The 17998-nt window shown below is 38.3% G+C and overlaps 1 protein-coding gene across 10 annotated transcripts in view; it reads left to right on the top strand.

Annotated features, from left to right (window-relative positions):
* SATB1 (SATB homeobox 1) overlaps positions 1 to 17998 on the top strand; it is a 93172-nt gene that overhangs the window by 19241 nt on the left and 55933 nt on the right. For 7 of the 10 annotated variants that reach the window (XM_066991880.1, XM_013171966.3, XM_013171963.3 and 4 more), the window contains exons 2-5: positions 2858 to 3093; positions 6887 to 7063; positions 7947 to 8073; positions 8802 to 8925. In XM_066991880.1, coding sequence (XP_066847981.1) covers positions 2883 to 3093; positions 6887 to 7063; positions 7947 to 8073; positions 8802 to 8925 — 639 coding nt within the window. In that variant the 5' untranslated portion in view covers positions 2858 to 2882. Of the gene's footprint in view, positions 1 to 48; positions 147 to 2857; positions 3094 to 6886; positions 7064 to 7946; positions 8074 to 8801; positions 8926 to 17998 lie in introns of those variants that run through there. The other 3 variants (XM_066991881.1, XM_066991882.1, XM_048070301.2) reach the window with 2 other exon arrangements.

Here is a 17998-nt window from a genome sequence, read left to right as displayed (position 1 = left end):
TTTTGCTAATTTCACTCCGAAAACTGCAGTGTTTCTGTTTCTAGATAAGTACTTTGCTTCTTTGTCTCTTTAAAAGGTCACAGCGAAAGCTTGGCCTGGATTGCCAGAGCCATATGGAACGGATAAGTGCGGAGCCTCTCGCAAATGTGATTATGGGGTTTTATGGGGGAGGGAGGGAAGAGGAGGGGAAACGACTGGGGAGGGGGCTGGTTCAGGAGGAGAGGGAGAAATAAGATAATAGCGGCGGGGCTCCTCCATCGCGACAAAAGGAGACGCGGCACCGGCTTCTCATTGAGAAATCGCGCGGTGGGGCCGTACGCGTTACGCTGGGAAACCGTGCCTCGAAATCGGGCTCTGCTCTGAACGCCTGTGCCGAGAACTTGTAGTTGTGAAAGATGCCGAAACGCGAAACCCGGGGAAACTCTTGGCCTGGAAGCGGAGGAGATAATAGTTCCTCCTCCCTGCAAACCCTCTCTCCCTGGGCAGGCCACGCTGGTTGTTGCTCATCACTATTCCAGGCTGAGGTTTCAGTGAACTTTAGCCTTGGGCATGGAGTTTAAATGAGTAAATTAGGTGTTTTATGTGCATGTAATTTTGCTTTGTAACATAAAGCTTTTTACAAGATGACTAAGCGGGGAGAGGATGCCGATGGGTGGGTATTCTAAGGCCAAGCGAAAATGACCCATTTGGTGTTTTGGTTGTAGTCAGGGTATTAACTGAGCTGCGATCTATCACTTTTATGCACTGTACATGATGTAGTGCCATTCTGACTCATGATGACTAGATACTTTTTGTAGCAAAGAGCCTTGGTGCATTAGAGTGCTTCCGAAGTTGCCAAAAGTGGCGAGGATTTTCTCGTTCAAGGCGTCTTTATTATTATTTAATACCCCTTCCCTTTATATTTCATTTTTAATCCCCTTATTCTTGAGAGAGGGCAGCCTCAGAAAAGCAGCCCTATAGCACGTTAGCATCGTCAGAAACATCGGAAGATGTTAACGGTTTGAGACTGTAATTCTTTCCTTAGACTACAGTTAACACAGTAAAAGAAAAAAAAATACTCTCTTCAGAAAGTGGCTAAAATAGGCATGTTTAGCGTTAATGAGAGACACGACCTAAAACAGATGGGATCAAGATGAATGGGAAACCTTAGCATGTCACCTTGCAGCATAAGGAAAAATAACGATTTTCTAAACTTTAGCTATTCGCTGGCATTCTTTAGGTTGCTCGTAAACATTCGCATTAATACATTACCTCTTTCTTCACCATATCAGGAAAAACAGCGCAGTGTTCACTGCAGAAAAAAAATAGTTTACAGAATTGGCATATATACCAATGACATAGAATAGTATATTAAAAAAATAAAATCCCAAGATGTTTAGACTTTAATAGCTTTGCTATGAATTGTGCAGAAAATGTGTTGAATTACTAGGCAACTGAAAGAAAGTAGCAATTATCAGATTCGCACCAGTCTTTCTAAATATGACTTCCCCAGTATTACTATTTGTGCTCGGTAATGTAAATACTAGTTCATAAATTAATGTCTAGCCACCTGTCCTTAGTGATTATCTTATATGCATAACATAATTGTGAGTGTAGTCACACCTTTTCTCCGTCAGAGAAAGGTAGGGTAAAATCCCTAACAATCATAACAGTATTGATGAATGAAATCATAACCAGAAAGATGTCTCTGTTCTCAGCAACTGATTGCCTTTCTACTTGGTAAAATTGTTTCTGACAAGTGACAAAAATCCTTGAAACTTACTCTGTTACGTTCTAGGCTTGGGGGATTTTTAATGATTTCAGTGGAATTGTTATTCGTGGACTGAGGTTTCAAAAGTTTATAAAAAGGGAAATATAAGCATGCTAACAAATACCTTTTCTTAATTTGCTATTGAAATTGCTTCCGTTTTTGGGTTTCATGTAGCTGTGCCAGTGTGTAACTTTGCTTTGCATCACCAAGGGATTCTTTATTTTTAAGGGTTTCAAATGTCTTGTCGAAATTGTGATTTTTTTTCAGCATTGTGTTTTGTGAGATGCTGATTTTCTTCCTTTTTTTTTTATTTTTTTAAGAAAACAAACTACTCTTTAACGGTTAAGGCTTAACACCTTTAAATTTTCATATGCTTATCTTGAACTTTGCAAAAGTTGATAAACTTTCTGTATAAAATCAGTTGGGCAACTCAAAAGCAACCACCTCCCGCCACTGCTTTCTGAAGTTGAATGTTAAATTGTCAAATTCTCTTCTAATTTTTATTTTCAAGGTGTGGGGGGAAATTGTGAATGGCCAGTCTTCTACTTCACTAATAAATCTGTTGCTTCCTCAGCTAAAGTTTTAACAATCTCTCTATTGTTGTGCATACATTTTTTATCAAGTAGATTGAGAACAGTTTCAGGAGAATCTTTTTCTTTCTCTCTCTGTCTGTCTCTCCCTCTTTCTCTTTCTCTCTTTAACACAATAAAAACACCCGGGTTTAATAACAGCCCCTTCTGTGAGATTTGTAACAATAGCTGTGTTGGAGCACATACCTTGACAAACATCATCATTTATAAGAGTCTTAGTACCTCTCAGATTTATAATAACTATGAAGATTTTTTTTAAGGGGTACTCCAGTTGGCTTTTTAGAAAAATAATTCCATCAGATTATGATGCGATCCCTCTGTAAACTGGGGTATGGGGTCATTTTTGGAGAATAAGTTTGTATCTTTTAAAAAAGGCATCTTCTCCTAGTTAAAATAGTTACTTGTTCTTCTTTATGAGCTTACGATACATATATATCTCTGTACATGTGCAGGCTGTGTACGTATACATATGCGCACACGTGTACAACATATATATTTTTTTTTTGAATCATGGCAGGTGATCTTTAGAGGCGGGACTGAGTATGGATCATTTGAACGAGGCAACTCAGGGGAAAGAACATTCAGAAATGTCTAACAATGTAAGCGATCCGAAGGGTCCACCAGCCAAAATTGCGCGCTTGGAACAGAATGGGAGCCCATTAGGAAGAGGAAGACTTGGAAGTACAGGAGCTAAAATGCAAGGAGTGCCTTTAAAACACTCTGGACACCTGATGAAAACTAATATTAGAAAAGGTAACACTTTTGTTAATTCTGCATTTGAGAAATATGAATTATAATATGGGGGGGGGGGGGAGAAGCATACTTTTGCAGACTCTACTTCATTTATATTTCAGGATTAAATCTCCATTCTAAAATACTGTATATTCCCAACTCTGATATAAATCACATTTGGGAAATGTAAGCTTCATGCTTGGGTGGAGCATCTTGCTTTACAGGGTGGAGTCTGATTTTTGTTAAGGTAAAGGCTAGCTGCCCTGATTAAAGCAAATTCCTACATTGAAATAGAAGTAATGTAATGCATTAATTCTTTGAGAAAGCGTTGGTCTCAGAAACGCAAAAACATGTAAGAGTAAATACCGAACCCCTGAAACAAATTCTCGCCTTTCCTCTTAATGATGGTCCAAGCTTGGAAGGGCAGCACTATTTCCATAACAGTTGCAAGTTGGTTGAAAGGAGAGTGTATAAATCTTTAGGTATCACATTGGAAAAGTCATTTATGATGTCAATCTTCGCAGTTTATTTTCTTAAGTACAATTCATTATTGAACAATGAACAACTTGGGTGTCATATTTTTCAGTGGCTGGTTTGCTGTAATTAGACATTTACACAAGGAAAAGGCACATTTAGAATCACTGATGTTTGTATATGGATGGCTTTTGTTTGCATTAAAAATACTTTCAATGGACAATAATCTATAAATTTTACATACCATAATATAGAAGCTTTTTTTTACCATGTTCTGCAGGCTTGCTAATTTAAATCAAAAGATGTTGTATGTAATTTGGCATTTGTATTAAAACAGCCTCTACTTTTCTCAGTATAATCAGTATATGTTTGTAATCCGGATTTTTCTTGCATTTGCTAAGCAAAGTGCAAAATGCAACCAAGACTATTAAACGCACAAAGTTAGAAGGCAGAGGAATTTCATTGTGTCTGATGCATAACATTTATCGTACAATCATTTATTTTTTCCTCGCTTTGGCGAAAACAAAGAATATATTGATCCTGAAATGAACAGACACAGCAGTCCGTATTGTTAGATCTTTATCTATTAAAAATGGAAAAACAGCACTTCAGCAAATTCTTTGGCCTCTGCTCATGATTACCCTATTTATTGATTGTTTGCCAAGAATGTATGCATCTTAAGAAAGCCAGGGTAAGAGCATTAAAAATATAATTTATTACGGCTTTTCAAGCAGAGTGCATTAATATTGTACAGTGAAGCAGTGGGGCTATATAAAAAGGACTTTCTGACGCCTGCAAACATATAAGTTCCATAAAATCCTAAATAGGAGATTTCAGCTGTCTCTGGTATTATGTGATATTTGCACAGCAAACTTTAATGCCAGGACAGTTTTAGACAAGGATTCTACAGACTTCACTGCTCCTTATGGCAGACGTGCTGTTTACACAGACTCGTAAACCTTCAGCAAAAGCTCTAACACTGCCTTCAGGTTTAAATCATGCTGTATTTTTAGCAGCGAGCGCTGACCAGTGCTCTCCCCTTTAATACTAGAAGGTTATGGAGTTGCTGCACTTGGAGGTCTTGCCAAGCACTAGCAGGAGAGATCAGCCAGCTGAGGTTGTGCTCTCCTGTACAACATTTTTCACATTAACAGAAGGACACTAGTGACAGTTTGCTAAAAGATTTAGTAGCTTGATTTGTAGTCAGATGATACCTGTGTCACAGTACCAGGATCCACCTTCGATAAGCTACGCTGGACATCAAAATTTGGCCAGGAGCGTCTCCTGTTTTGTTTAAAGTACTACATTTTTCAGAATGTTGTAACTCCTGAGACCGCATACCTCTTAAAAACTGTGCTGACATGCAATGCAGTACCTGTGCATTGCTAGTTTTGTGTCTGATCATAACCTGATTTGTAGGAACTGATAAGGAAAAAGACAAATCTGCCTTGGCTGTTTTTGAGTGTATATGCAGTGTTTGCTAAAATGAAGCTTTGTTTACATTTCATCTTCAGGTATTAGCAGTGAAACCACTTAAGAATTTTGAGCTCTTTCTTTCAGTCAGATGGTAGTAGGTGAAACATCAATTGTAAGAGTGTGAAAGGAAGGGGGGGGGGGGGGGAAACAGCCAAAACCTTTCTGCAGATGAAGTGTGTGTGTGTGTGTTGGAAAGCTCTTCACAGCTTAATTAAAACCAATGAAGAAATCACCAGTTTGCACGTACTGCTTTTGCTTTGGTCTTCTCTCCCTTCCTGACCAGTCTCGCTGAGATTTGAAAAACAAGACACAAACACACATACATACACACACACACAAAGAAAAAAAAAAAAAAAAAGCTCCTTCCTGCACTACATAAATATTGGCAAGCTTTTAGTCTTGTCTTTCATGCTGAGCCTATTGGGCAAACTGGAGTGAGTTTGTGAGCTTTTCCAAGCGAGCCTGAAGGGGTTTGTTTGCCAGAGATTGACTCTCTGGTGAACAGATGTAGTTTAAATATACAAGCTTAAAAGGTATCTTTTTTACCGTGATTTCTTGCTAGATGTTACGGTACAAGTCAGCGGACGTGATCTTAAAGCATTTCTGTTGTCAACAGTAAATCTTCCTTTTCAGCTGCAGGATGCCTTGTGCACCGGAGCAGGTTAGGAGGCTCTGTCAGTCTAGAGGGCAGTGGTTATAGAGGCATTAACATTGTAGGACTAATTGGAGTTCCTGGGTGCCCTGTTAAAATAACCCTTGTCATCATTTATGCTAAAGATGATACCCCTCTGGCAGGCTGCCATAAGGCGGTTCAGTACATCTGCTTTTAACCCTTTGGCTTTCTGTCGCCGGGAGATCCTAACCTGGGACAGGGCCGGGGCGGAAGGCCACGGGGCGAGGTGCCTCTGGCAGGCCGGGAGGGGTTCTCTCAGCGTCTGGAGACCCGGCTGCTGGCGGGGATGATTTCCCCAAAAAAGCCTGGGTTGTTCGTTAATTTTCCTGTCTGCTGTCAAAAAGGAATTAAAGGAATAAAATAAAATCCAAAAGGAAGGGAAAGGGGTGGTTTGCTCAATATTCTGTATGGCAGGGGGAAGGGTCTGTCGTGAAATGCTACAAAACTAGAAATTAGTAATCAGTTTCAGGCATACCGAAATAGCAGTGAACACCAGGAATGTTGAATGCAAGCGCATGAGGCAACAACAAGAAAGCCCAGGCTGCAGGTACACTACTCAAAACTGAATTGAAATCACGGTTTGTTTCTTAAAGATGTGAGTGAAAGCAGTGCTCAAGTGCACTCAATGAATGAGGCATGAATTAGTGTTAACTTTTGCCTTGTTTCCTCGTGTGCCCTTTTCAGAGCAAATGTATAACACGCGAGGTGATTTGTTGTTGATGCTGAAGGTAATGAAATATTTTTGGCAGAACTGAGAAAGTTTTAGTGTTAACGAACAAAATTATGTGGCTGGTACTAAAATGGCATACACTGAAGACATCTGCAGTGTGTATTTAGGTTCTCGTGCTGCCTGCTACTCACAACAAATCAGGCAGGACAGAGAGAATCAACTTCTCTTCAGTCAACCTTGTGATTTCTATAGCAGGTAATTCTTTCATCTGTACCCCATCAAGGAAGGTAAATTTGCATTTCTGCTTTTCATAGAGCGGGGTATTTTGCAGAACTTTCTCTTTTTCGGGGAGGGCGAGGGGAAAGGACTCGGGGAATATGTTTATCAAATATTTGTGATGATTCCTGATGCCTCGTCTGCCTGTTCATACAGGTTTTATTTACATAATGCTTTGTAGACCCACCTACTCTACTATAACTCCAGTTTAATACGTGAAATTTATTTTTTTTTTTTTTTAACAGGAAGTATGCTTCCAGTTTTCTGTGTAGTGGAACATTATGAAAATGCCATTGAGTATGATTCTAAGGAGGAGCATGCAGAATTTGTGCTGGTGAGGAAGGACATGCTTTTCAACCAACTGATTGAAATGGCATTGCTATCACTCGGATATTCTCACAGCTCTGCTGCCCAAGCAAAAGGTAAATAATGTTAGGAAATTGTACAATGAATTGTGCTTGTTTGGGGGGTCCTGAGGGAGGGGCAGGATTTCTTTCAGGAATGAGATGCAGGTTTCACTTCTTAAACTTCTTGCAGATTCTGTCTCTGTTGTTGCTTTTTTTCCTTAATGTATTTTTGTTTAGTTAGCTCACGTTTTGTTCATGTGGAATGTTGAGGTAGACACTTTTTTCTTTATTTTTTTTTTAAGAAAAAAAGACTTCAACTGAATCATTAGTATGCTTATTGACCTTAATAATCTGCTCCACTGAGGATCCACAAGGAAGTGTAAAGCATATTTGAGCAGATGGACTGTTGAGAGTCAACTTGCATTTATGACTGAATATCCAGCTCTGTTTCTTTTATTTTGTTCCTGATGATTTTATAGACTGCAAAGTATTTTTTTTAACTCAGTCCTTGCATTGCAAAATCCTTTATAATTTGTTAAGAAGGGTAACTACTGTATTATGTCCTATTGAATTAATCACAACTTGAGGAAAATATGCTTCTATGTGTATTAAAAAATCTCTACTGTAATGTATTTGTATAATTTCACAATACACATAAAGAATGCCCTTGGTGATGTGTGAGTAGGTGTTCTGTTGTTTTTTTGGTTGTTTGTCTGTTTGTTTGTATGTTGGTTTTTTTTTTTTTGGGGGGGGGGGGCTGTCTGTTGTTTTATAGTGTCAGATTTAAGAAGCTAGAAACAAAACTGCCAATCCTGTTAAAATTGGTTATTTTTTTTTTGCCCCTAGGAATTAACAGGTACATTAATTTTTTTGGTTTTGTCCTCCTTGCCCTCCTTCCTCTTCCAAAAAAAGAAAAAAAAAGAATATCTATATATATATATATGTATATACCCCACAGGGCTTATCCAGGTTGGGAAGTGGAATCCAGTTCCACTCTCCTATGTGACAGATGCCCCTGATGCTACAGTAGCAGACATGCTGCAAGATGTGTATCATGTGGTCACACTGAAAATCCAGTTACACAGGTAAGTTGCATACCAGTTCTGGGAAGTGAACTGTTACTTGTCAGCTCTCATGGTTAATATTGCTTGTATTTAATTCCCGCTGTGCTGTGTGCTCAAAGTACAAAGGCTTATCTAAATTCCTTTTTAGTTACCCTAATTCTTCTTTAACTTACAGCATACTATTGCAGAAAACTTTTATAGCTCTGATACATAGATTTTCTTTGGATATCTCATTAAAACTATATTGCATTTTAGTCAATTAAATGATGCATTACAAGAAGGCATTTTACATAAAGTTTACTTAAGAGAAAAATATTTTTGCATATCATGAACAGTACCATCTGTGTGCATTTTGTAAAAGAATGACTTGCTCACACTTATTGTTGCTGTCTAGGTTCTTAAATTTCACGGTAACAAAAAAGAAAAAAAATGGTTAATATATTAATGCTTTTCATGATCAGTCGTGAGAAAGCATTACACCTTAAATTGTTTTACCAAGCGCATCAGAGCAGGAAGGTAGAAGTAACATGAAAAAATAGTCGCCACATGCAGCTGATGTATAATTCATGCATCAATACAGCAGATGTGTTGTATAAAGTAATTAACTAATCGGAACAATCAGGAGACCGAGAGCAATCTCCAGATGCATCTGCTTGATGCGCAAAATGAAATCTGTCTGTCTTAAAGGAATGTTCTGCAGCAGGATGCAATCTTGTAATAATCCCTTTTCTAATCTGTGTTTCAAATAGTTGCCCTAAACTAGAAGACTTGCCTCCTGAACAATGGTCTCACACAACAGTAAGAAATGCTCTGAAGGACTTACTGAAGGATATGAACCAGAGTTCATTGGCCAAGGAATGTCCCCTTTCACAGGTACTTAGCATAACATGTAATAAATAATAAAGCACTACAGGCAACACTGATGTGAGATTTGAGATTTCTACAGACTGCAGCAAGTAGTATCCGTGGAGTGAATCTGCCAAAAATGCAAATTCATTTGACCACTTCATGATCTTTATAAATATGCCTGATTCATTTTGAACATAGTCTTACAACATTTCCCATGGGGAGTTGTGAAAGGTTGTTTACACCACACTAAAATTGTCTCACAGCAAACTGGATTTTAACTGGTTTTTGTCTTCAGTCTTTGAACTGCTTTGATGTAACTACTTTTTTCAAGCACATGTGTTCAAGATGTTAAAAGGCTCTCTACTTACTGCTGTCAAAAGTACTATTGAATCTGAATGCTTGTTAGATAACCTGCAGTAGTTTTAAATGCTAATTCATAAAATGAGACAGTCCTTGGCATGCTATATGAGAGGGGAATAAAGAATAAAGCTCTTCGGATGATGTGTTGTTGTTGCAAACAGCCAAAAGAAAATCAGCCATTTATTAGTTCTAATCAAAATATACCTAAACAAAAATGAAGTCTCAATTTATGCATTGCTAAATATTGAATTGATGGCTTCCTGAAGCCTTAGTCGTATTGTTCTTTTCTTTAATTATTTTGTCGAATTACTGGGAAGGAGCAACTTATTTTTCTATGCAGTACGGAGTCCACCGGTGGTGTGGTGGGAACTTCATATATATTGTTACATTTTAGATTTTAAATTGTATTTTGTTGTGGCACAGTGGAGACAGAAATTCAGTGTACAAATAAATGATGCTAATTGTGGTAGGGAGAGGAAAAAGGAAGTTAAGGAAGTTGAGATATTTTTATAGGAATTTTATTTCTTTTGCTCAGAATATTGGAGTCTTTGTCTCTGAAAGACTTCAGTTAATCTATAGAGAACTACTTGCATGCTCTCTCTCTCTGTCTTTCCAGTGGATATATTAGCAGTCTGTTTTCCCATCACTTTTTTTCCCCCATGGTTAGATTGTTTTCAGTGATGTGGCTTCAATATAGGAAGTTTTGAAGTGGAAATAATCAAAATTATCTTCACTGGTTGCAAACCATTCTAGTAATACGTCTGCAAAGTTATCTTGTGCGTACCTACTATAAAAGCATGTGAGCTTTTGCACTGCTGGCTTGTGGAGGCTGCGGATAATTTGGGATTATTCTCCATTTTAGTCTAACAGTGCTAGTTTTTACTTGATAGTGATGGAAAGCCAGTAAATTGTATAAAGATGGAACATTTCATTTATAATTGGGATTAGTGTTTCACATAGCAACTTGTGTATATATGTAGATGATGAAGTGGCAAAAGAGGAAAACAGTTTTTAAAAGAAATACTTCATTGTATTCATTTTCCATAGTACTGGAGAAATTTCAGTAATTACTATTTTTAAAAGATTTTTTTAAAAACAGTACTGAATTTTTACATCATAATTTTGATGGACAAAAACCTTGCCTGATATCAGTCCTCAAAAACAGCTCCTGAGATTACCAAAACCCCAGATTACAGAACTCTTATTTGAGGCTTTGTTTGCTGTTTTTGCTGTTCTGCAATTATTTTTTTTTTGTAAAAGAATATATTTAAAGCCATGAGATTTTTTTTTCTGTTGTTTAAAGCATGCTAAGTACTTTTGTCATCTGTTTATCTTCACCGGTGCTGCAGTGGTTGGGTTGCTTGGGAATTTAAATAGCTTCTGCTTTTCTTTTTGTAGTCCATTTCTTTAAAGACCATATCACATTAAGATTAAAATGTGTATATTTAATCTTAACTTTTGGAAAAACAAGTGGTTGGTCAAGATCCCATCAGTTGGTTTAAATCTTCCTGCTTTCCTCCAGGAGCGAGAGGGAAGACATGTTGGTCTGACAGTGCCTTTTCAAGTGACTCAATTGATATGAATGCTTCCTGTATTTGCTGAAATAATAACTAATTGTATATTGCTCCTATGCAAAGGAGACTGATTTAAAGTGTCTGTGTTTTGTTAAATATATTCAAGTTTGTGAAATGCCCGCAATACTGTGCTGCCGTAACAGAGGTGAGAAGTAAGAGCAAAGCAGAAGGTGGAGGGCAGTTTTTCCTTAGAGGATTTGTCAAAATGCCAGCATTAGACCCTTGTGAGAGAAGAGCGGTGGTCTCTCCTCTTATGTACTTCCGTGGGCATAGGTAATGCCATATGAAGCGCTTCATCACAAATGCAAACTAATGCAGTGACACCATACCATAACTTATTAACACTGTTATGGATATAATTTATTAACCACAGAAAAATGACTCAAAGTGGAAACGAGATTAGTTATCGTTTTCTGTCACTGTCATTAGCAGTACTCTGTTTTGTGTAGGTACAGAGGATTTGTTAGAGAATATGTAAGCTGCTGTGCTGAATGCGTGGCATCTCTGAAGCCTAATTTAAGCATGGAAGGCTGAGAGTCATCATCTTCACTTAGAATTTACCTTTTTTTCTTATTTAACCTTGCATTTTGTATATTAGAAAATTGCTCTTATTTATGTAGAATACCGATATTCTGTGAACTGCAAAAATACGAAGCACGCTATTTCTCTCGTGCAAGTATATTTAATAGCTTGAAAATATATTAGCAGAGAAACTTTGAGATCCAGTTTGCATTAGAGTTTAGAAACAGCATCTTCTACTTCTGGGAGTTTTCTTTTTTCTTTTTTTTTTCCTTCCCCCCCCCCCCCCCCTTTTGCCATTTTCTTTCTCATTTAAACTAAAACTTTGGGGAGTGTGGATCTGAAGTCTTCATGCCTTCCTCAGTACCACTACGACTCTTGCTCCTGTTAGGAGAGTTGAATACATGGTCTCTTCTGAAGTTACTGAAGCTGTCTCTCTCTACCTTCCGACAGCAAGGTTTACCACTTACTATAGGAATCCACGTCATAGGGACGTGAATTAGAGTCCTTGGGACACATTGGAGCAAACACACAGCTCTCAGTTGCCATAGAGTTGAAAGTATAGGTATCAAGATTTATTCTCAAAATTTGTTATTAAGAAGGCAAGGTAAAAGGGTGCTACAAATTTTGCATGGAAAAGCCAAACCTTTTCTGATTTGTGCTCTGCAGTGTATTTTCATGCTTTTCCTTGGGTTTGCAGATTTTATTGCTAGAGACTAGCAGCATATGCAGGTGCTGGGTGAAAGACTTCTTGTGTTTGATACGCACGACTCACTTCATTTCTGCTTCCTCTCCAGATCTCTTTTGATGGGGAAGGCAACTTGGAATTTAATCTAGGGCTCAATTCTGGGCCATCTTGTGCATTCCATTAAATTGTTACATCTCGCAAGTGGCTTAGATCTCATTTCTCTCCTGTTTTGGTTCTTCAGTCTCCAAAGAGTTGTAAAGAAATTGTTCTACCATCAATTCTTATTTCCAACCCCTTGCACTGAAGCTCTGCTCTACCTCAGGCTGTTGGGAGCTGCTCTAAAGTGATCAGTCAAGCAGGCCTGTTGCATTTACTTATTTAATGTTAATCATACCGTCTCTCTGCTCAGCATTAGTTCTAACATTTCATACTTCATTTTCACAATTTTGCTGTGTTTGGGGTTTTAGTGCTCAAGTTTCTTATTTCTTCTACAGTTAAAATAACTGAATTGCTACAGATCGTATCTATGCTGTCATTAATAATGAGGGTTTTTTTTGTTTTGTTTTGTCTCTTTCGAATTAGGCTGGAAGTTCATTTGATTCTGGAACAATCACACTGTTGGTGTGTTTATGAACTTTTAGATGTACCACTTGAGTTCCTGTTACCTTTTCCATGAGAGGGAGATAACAGGTTACCTACCAGACTAAGAGATTGTAGAGATTAATTAGTTTCTGGGCACAGCTTTGAAAATATGGCAATGATCAAATGACGTTGACTTTCTAACTAGTATTATCTCCTGTGAATTTTTTCTACAAAAAGATTTTCTGAATCATTGCTGTTACTATTCACAAACAGGCTTGGGTTTTTCACTTTAGTGTTTTTATTTGTTTTTTTTATCGAACAGCTGCAACAGCACTTGTGAAAGCAAGGAATACTTTCTCTTTCCCCACAGTATCCCGAAACATGAAGGAGGTCTTTTATTTATTAATTTATTTTCCTTCCTTTTTGCTCATCCTTTGAAACTGTCCATACCTAGCCTAACTCTCAGGACAACCAATAGCCAGTGCATTATAGATGAGAAATTCCAGGCTTGATGTATAGCAGAATCTCATGGTTGCATCTTTTTGATGTATTTTGTAGGAGACATGAAATATTTCCGTGGAATATATCCGAAGTCTGTGGTACTTATGGACATAGTAATTTATATGCATTCTATTACTATTTACATTTATTTTGAAGATCTCTGTGTGCCGTCCCTGTCCCCCTCTCTCCCATTCCCAGAATATCTTTTACATAATTCTGCAGTTGATGATCGGGGACAAATACATGCTTGCATTCCATAAAACGTGTGCACCCACCAAACAAGTGCTGGTATGATACTGAAGTCTGAATGGCTCTGCACTTGTGATAAATATAGATGCCTTGACTGCATTTTGATCAAACTTCTGGTGCTATAGTGAATGATTTTCTGCATATGACATGGGCACAATATATATCACATACTTTGCTCTTTGTTCAAATATCCTGCCCTGAATTTGCATGCTGTTTTATGCAGATTTCATGCAGGTTTTATATGATCTGGCAGAGATGCCAGGAAGAAAGCTTGCTTGGAACCTAAGTGTTTCTCAGTTTACCTGATCTGAGTGTACCTGGCCATCATAGCAAACAAGCAGCGTAATAGCAATATAGAAATCCTCTCACATTTCCTGGCTGCTGTTCTGACAACCTGCACTCCCACCCCCATCGTGACCAAAAAAAAAAAAAAGTTGCAGTTGCTAAAATTAAAATTTCCAGACCTATAAATAACCAAGAAATGAGCTATTAAGAGTTGCCAAAATCCATACTTTTTATGAGCATTTCTGAATTCTTTCTTCACAAAACCGAAAGGTTATTTTCTGCCCTCCCCTTTTAATTTTACTTGCCTAGACCTGAGAGCAAGTTGTTGGGTTTCTTTTGCTGTTTGCGCTTCCCTTCTCTTTCCTCCCACCCTCCCCTCTCCCCCTCCCACCCTCCCTCCCCCCCTAATTAATAAACTCAGTAAGGAATGCAGCTCCTTTTTCTACTTTAGATGTTACTGTGCTTTAGGTTTTGAAGATGTCATTAATTATTTCAGGGAAGTAAATCCTTGAGGGCCTGGGCTCAGGTCTTGGCAGGCAGGTCCCTTCCAACCCACCCCTAGTTGCTCAAGTGCATTCCCTCTGATGTCTCTTCAAGCTGACAAGGTATCGGGATTCTTAAAACATTTTCAATTAACTATTAAAATTTGTGCCCGTGATTTTTAGTCACCCAAGTAGGATGGGCATTTGGAGTGAAGTACTGAGCCTATAGCTGATGGGATGGGGCAGATGAAATAATAGCATTGCGACAGAGGGGCTTCGATCCCAGAGCTGGCCTTGCATGGGGCTGCTGGAGCCTCTGTTTCAGCTCCTCCACAAGACCCAGCCACAAGACTCAGTGTGGTGCTGGAGGCCCCTGGGCACTCCAGGTGAATCTTAGAGGTACACCGTATTTAAGGGTGTTCTCAGGATACTCAACTCTTGTGTGTAACCTTAAAAATATTTTGTCTTCTATCTGATACCCTTTATGTGCTGCTGGTTGACCTCACTAGTGTAGTATTTCTTTTGAGGACAGTGAGTTCAAAATTCAAATCACTTAATATTTTGATCATTGATTTATGTTCTTTAGATGCATTTAAACACTCTCAATGTTAGAGTTATATCAATCTCAAACTGTTTTCTCTGGGCAGTAGCTACTATAGGAGAAAAGATGTAGATTTTTTTTTTCCTGCCTCTTCATTAGGTAAAATTATGAGGATGTCAAAGTCCCTTTCCACACCAATTATGGGGCCTGGACTTAACTGTGTAGGGAGGGAGGCAGGAAGGAAAGGGAGCATACCTTGTTTCTCAAATAAGTGCAGTTTATGGCTTCAGAAGACTCTGTAACATGTCAACAAGTCCCTAAGTATCTATCTGTGCTGTCATGAGGTCGCGTGCTTCTGAAAAAGAGAAGTCCCATAGTGGGATGGTGCTAGTGTTGATTTCTTTTTTTTTCTTTCTTTCCTCCCTCCCTCCCTCCCCTTAATTCAGCTGTATGGAGGAATAAGCAGTTGTTTTCTGCGAAGCTTTCCTGTGAACAAAGTACAAAATTCATGTTTTTTTAGGGGAATAATATTTTTGTGACTGTCCTCCCCACTTTGTGTGTTAACTACTTGGTATTGTGTCTCAACAATTTTGAGAACTGTGTCATGTGAGGGATTATCTGTATCATATGACCTTTAAGTTTTAGGGAAGTGACAGAATTAAAACGGAACAAAGCACATTTTCTTCTGATGCATTTTCCTTCTAAAATGTGTATATGTTGTAGAACTGAACCCTACTCAGCTTCTTTTTTCACTGCCTCAGTGGTCCTGAGAATGGTATATAGAATAACTTGCATTTTAAATACTTGTTATAATGTTCTTTTTTTTAATTTTTCCATATATATAAAAACATGTTTGTTGTTGTTGTTATTTTTTCCCTTTTTACAGCTAGCTGGTAAAGAGTCAGACAAGTAATGCAGTGCTACAAAATTTTGTATTCATTCATTCATACTTCTTAATGCAGTTATGGCTGAGTGCGAACCCTATTTTTTTTTCTGTAACTTTATTAGAGGGTTAACAAGCCACTCCTCCACTGTTCTTTAAAGCAAGATTGCAAATAAGTCTTTTTCTTCTTCTTATTGGCAAATTGTTGGCTGCAGAGTACTGCACAAGTATAAACAACATGAGAGATCCTTTAACATAACATGAGAGAGCCTTTAGTCGCTTTGCTCCCTAGCTTTGGAGCTCATTGCCAATTGAAGTAAGGAAAGCTCTGGCTGTTGGGACTTTTAAATCTAGACTTAAAAGTTATTTGTTCTGTTTAGCATTTTTAAAATGATTCTATTAGGAATTGTATGTGCTTCAGTTTTAATTTTAACTCATAATGATTGTAAAGCACCCTGGGATGCTTGCATGAAGGGCGCTACAGAAATCCAAGATTGTATTGTACTGTGTTGTAATGTATTGTATTATTACATGGTGCTGGAGTTGGACCACGGACAATTCATATAGAAAGCATTTGAATACTTAGCTAAAGATAAGGAGAGTATGGATGGGGGGGGTGGGTACTGTCTCTTCTTGCTTCTTTTCCCCCTTTTCTCTGTCAGTTATTTTATTAAACTAAATTAACATGGCAGCTATTCCCTAAGAAATGCCAGTATAATTTACTGCTGCAAAGGGGCTCAAAATGTAAACCAGATGATAAACTAAAAATAAAAAAGTCCACATTAAGATTTAATTGCACTTCCCTTTCTATATTACGTTCTTATGTAAAATACATTACAAAACAGTACTTTCTTTATCACTTCCTTCACTTTTAACTGAATTTCATTAACAATAAAGAAATATATTGTCTCTGTTTCGGTAATGTCACTTGACAGTTAATCCCTTAACTTGATGTACATGTCTTTAAGATTTTTTTTTATTATTTATTTTTTTTTAAAAGAGAACATGATAGCACTGACTGAGCCAAGTATTGCACAACCATGTGATTTGCAAGTTTCCCAGCTCGCAGCTTTGCCAGTGCAGGTCAATTCACACCTGCCACACTTATGCCATTCTGGTCCTCATGTTGCTTTTCCTCAGTGATTGTCAGAGGTAGGGAGAGTCGTGTATGCGGCTCATTCCTTCCTCCCCCCCCTCCCCACTCCAAATGTGTGGTAAACCTTGTGCATTGGAAGTGTCTGCTCAGGAATTAAATGGAGTTTAATTTCTGTCCATTAGGAAACTGCTATCCACATCGCCAATTAAGCCTTCTATTTAAAGGGCAAGTAGATACGTATGTCTAGGTCTTAATCACTGCTGCGATGGGTTTGCGGAGACCTTCCCCGACTGGTTCAGTTATTACTAGCAGTGGTGGGAGGCATGGATATCAGTGTGGTTATAAAACCTACCCGAGAGCTGAGCAAATTCTGTAGGTGCTGTAGCAGTGCTGTCAGCAGATTTAAAGCCGAGGTACATCTGCATCAGGGCAAATGGTGATGTAGGCATAAAGATTTGTCTGGAGAAAATTACTTGAATTTGTAATAATCTTTTACCAGACAAGAATGAAAGCAAGGCAGGACCCACTCATTGAGAGGTGGTGCCAAGAGATGAGCACCTCTCACCTTGTCAGACCAGACTCGTGCAGTTCTTGGCTCTAATCACAACTTAGAAGAGCTATGTTTCTCAAAAAGACCCTGAGCAAAACTCTCAAAGCTTGCTCCCTTCCCTCCTCCCCCCTTTTCTTTTTTTAATTAATAATTGCGTTCTTTCTATTTATTTCCAAGAGACACAGTAGGAAAACCTGAGGCAAGGGTGAGCTTTGTCTCCCTTTCCTTGGACACTTCTTTAAGAACAACACAAACAGTATCAGATTCCTCTGGTGCCTTGCAGCAGCTATCGGAGGACAGGTTTTTCAGGACATCAACAGCCTCAGACCTGCCTTACTCCAAGACATGGAATAAACGAGTCAAAAAGAAAAAGTTCTGTTCCCCAGGGGTGGGAGCACATGAAAGACTCGACTCTCTTCATATATGCATGTCTCTTACATCTCTTTTTTTTTTTTTTTTTTAAGAACTAAGATTTCCTACACTGAGAGTTGCAGTTGTTTCATAAGCTTGTGAAGAACAATTACCTAAATTTACCTATGTGCTGGGTGAGGGGGAAACTGTCCTGAAGCATAACCTATTCCTGGCTTTGCCACCTTTCCAAAGGATTTGAGAAGTTTTAGCAAACTTTCATAGAGAAGGATGGATTCTGTGATGATAAAAAAACAGAGACACATGTGAAGGACATCAGTGTATATATCCTTTCTAGGGATGGAGAATAGAATTCATCTCTTTGAAATTTACCTAGCATCTGTATTTAAGTCAGTATATCTAAATTCTCCCAGAATTG

The sequence above is a fragment of the Anser cygnoides genome, chromosome 2 (genome assembly GCF_040182565.1).
Source record: "Anser cygnoides isolate HZ-2024a breed goose chromosome 2, Taihu_goose_T2T_genome, whole genome shotgun sequence".
NCBI lineage: Eukaryota > Metazoa > Chordata > Aves > Anseriformes > Anatidae > Anser > Anser cygnoides.
This window is presented reverse-complemented; position numbering and strand designations above follow the sequence as displayed.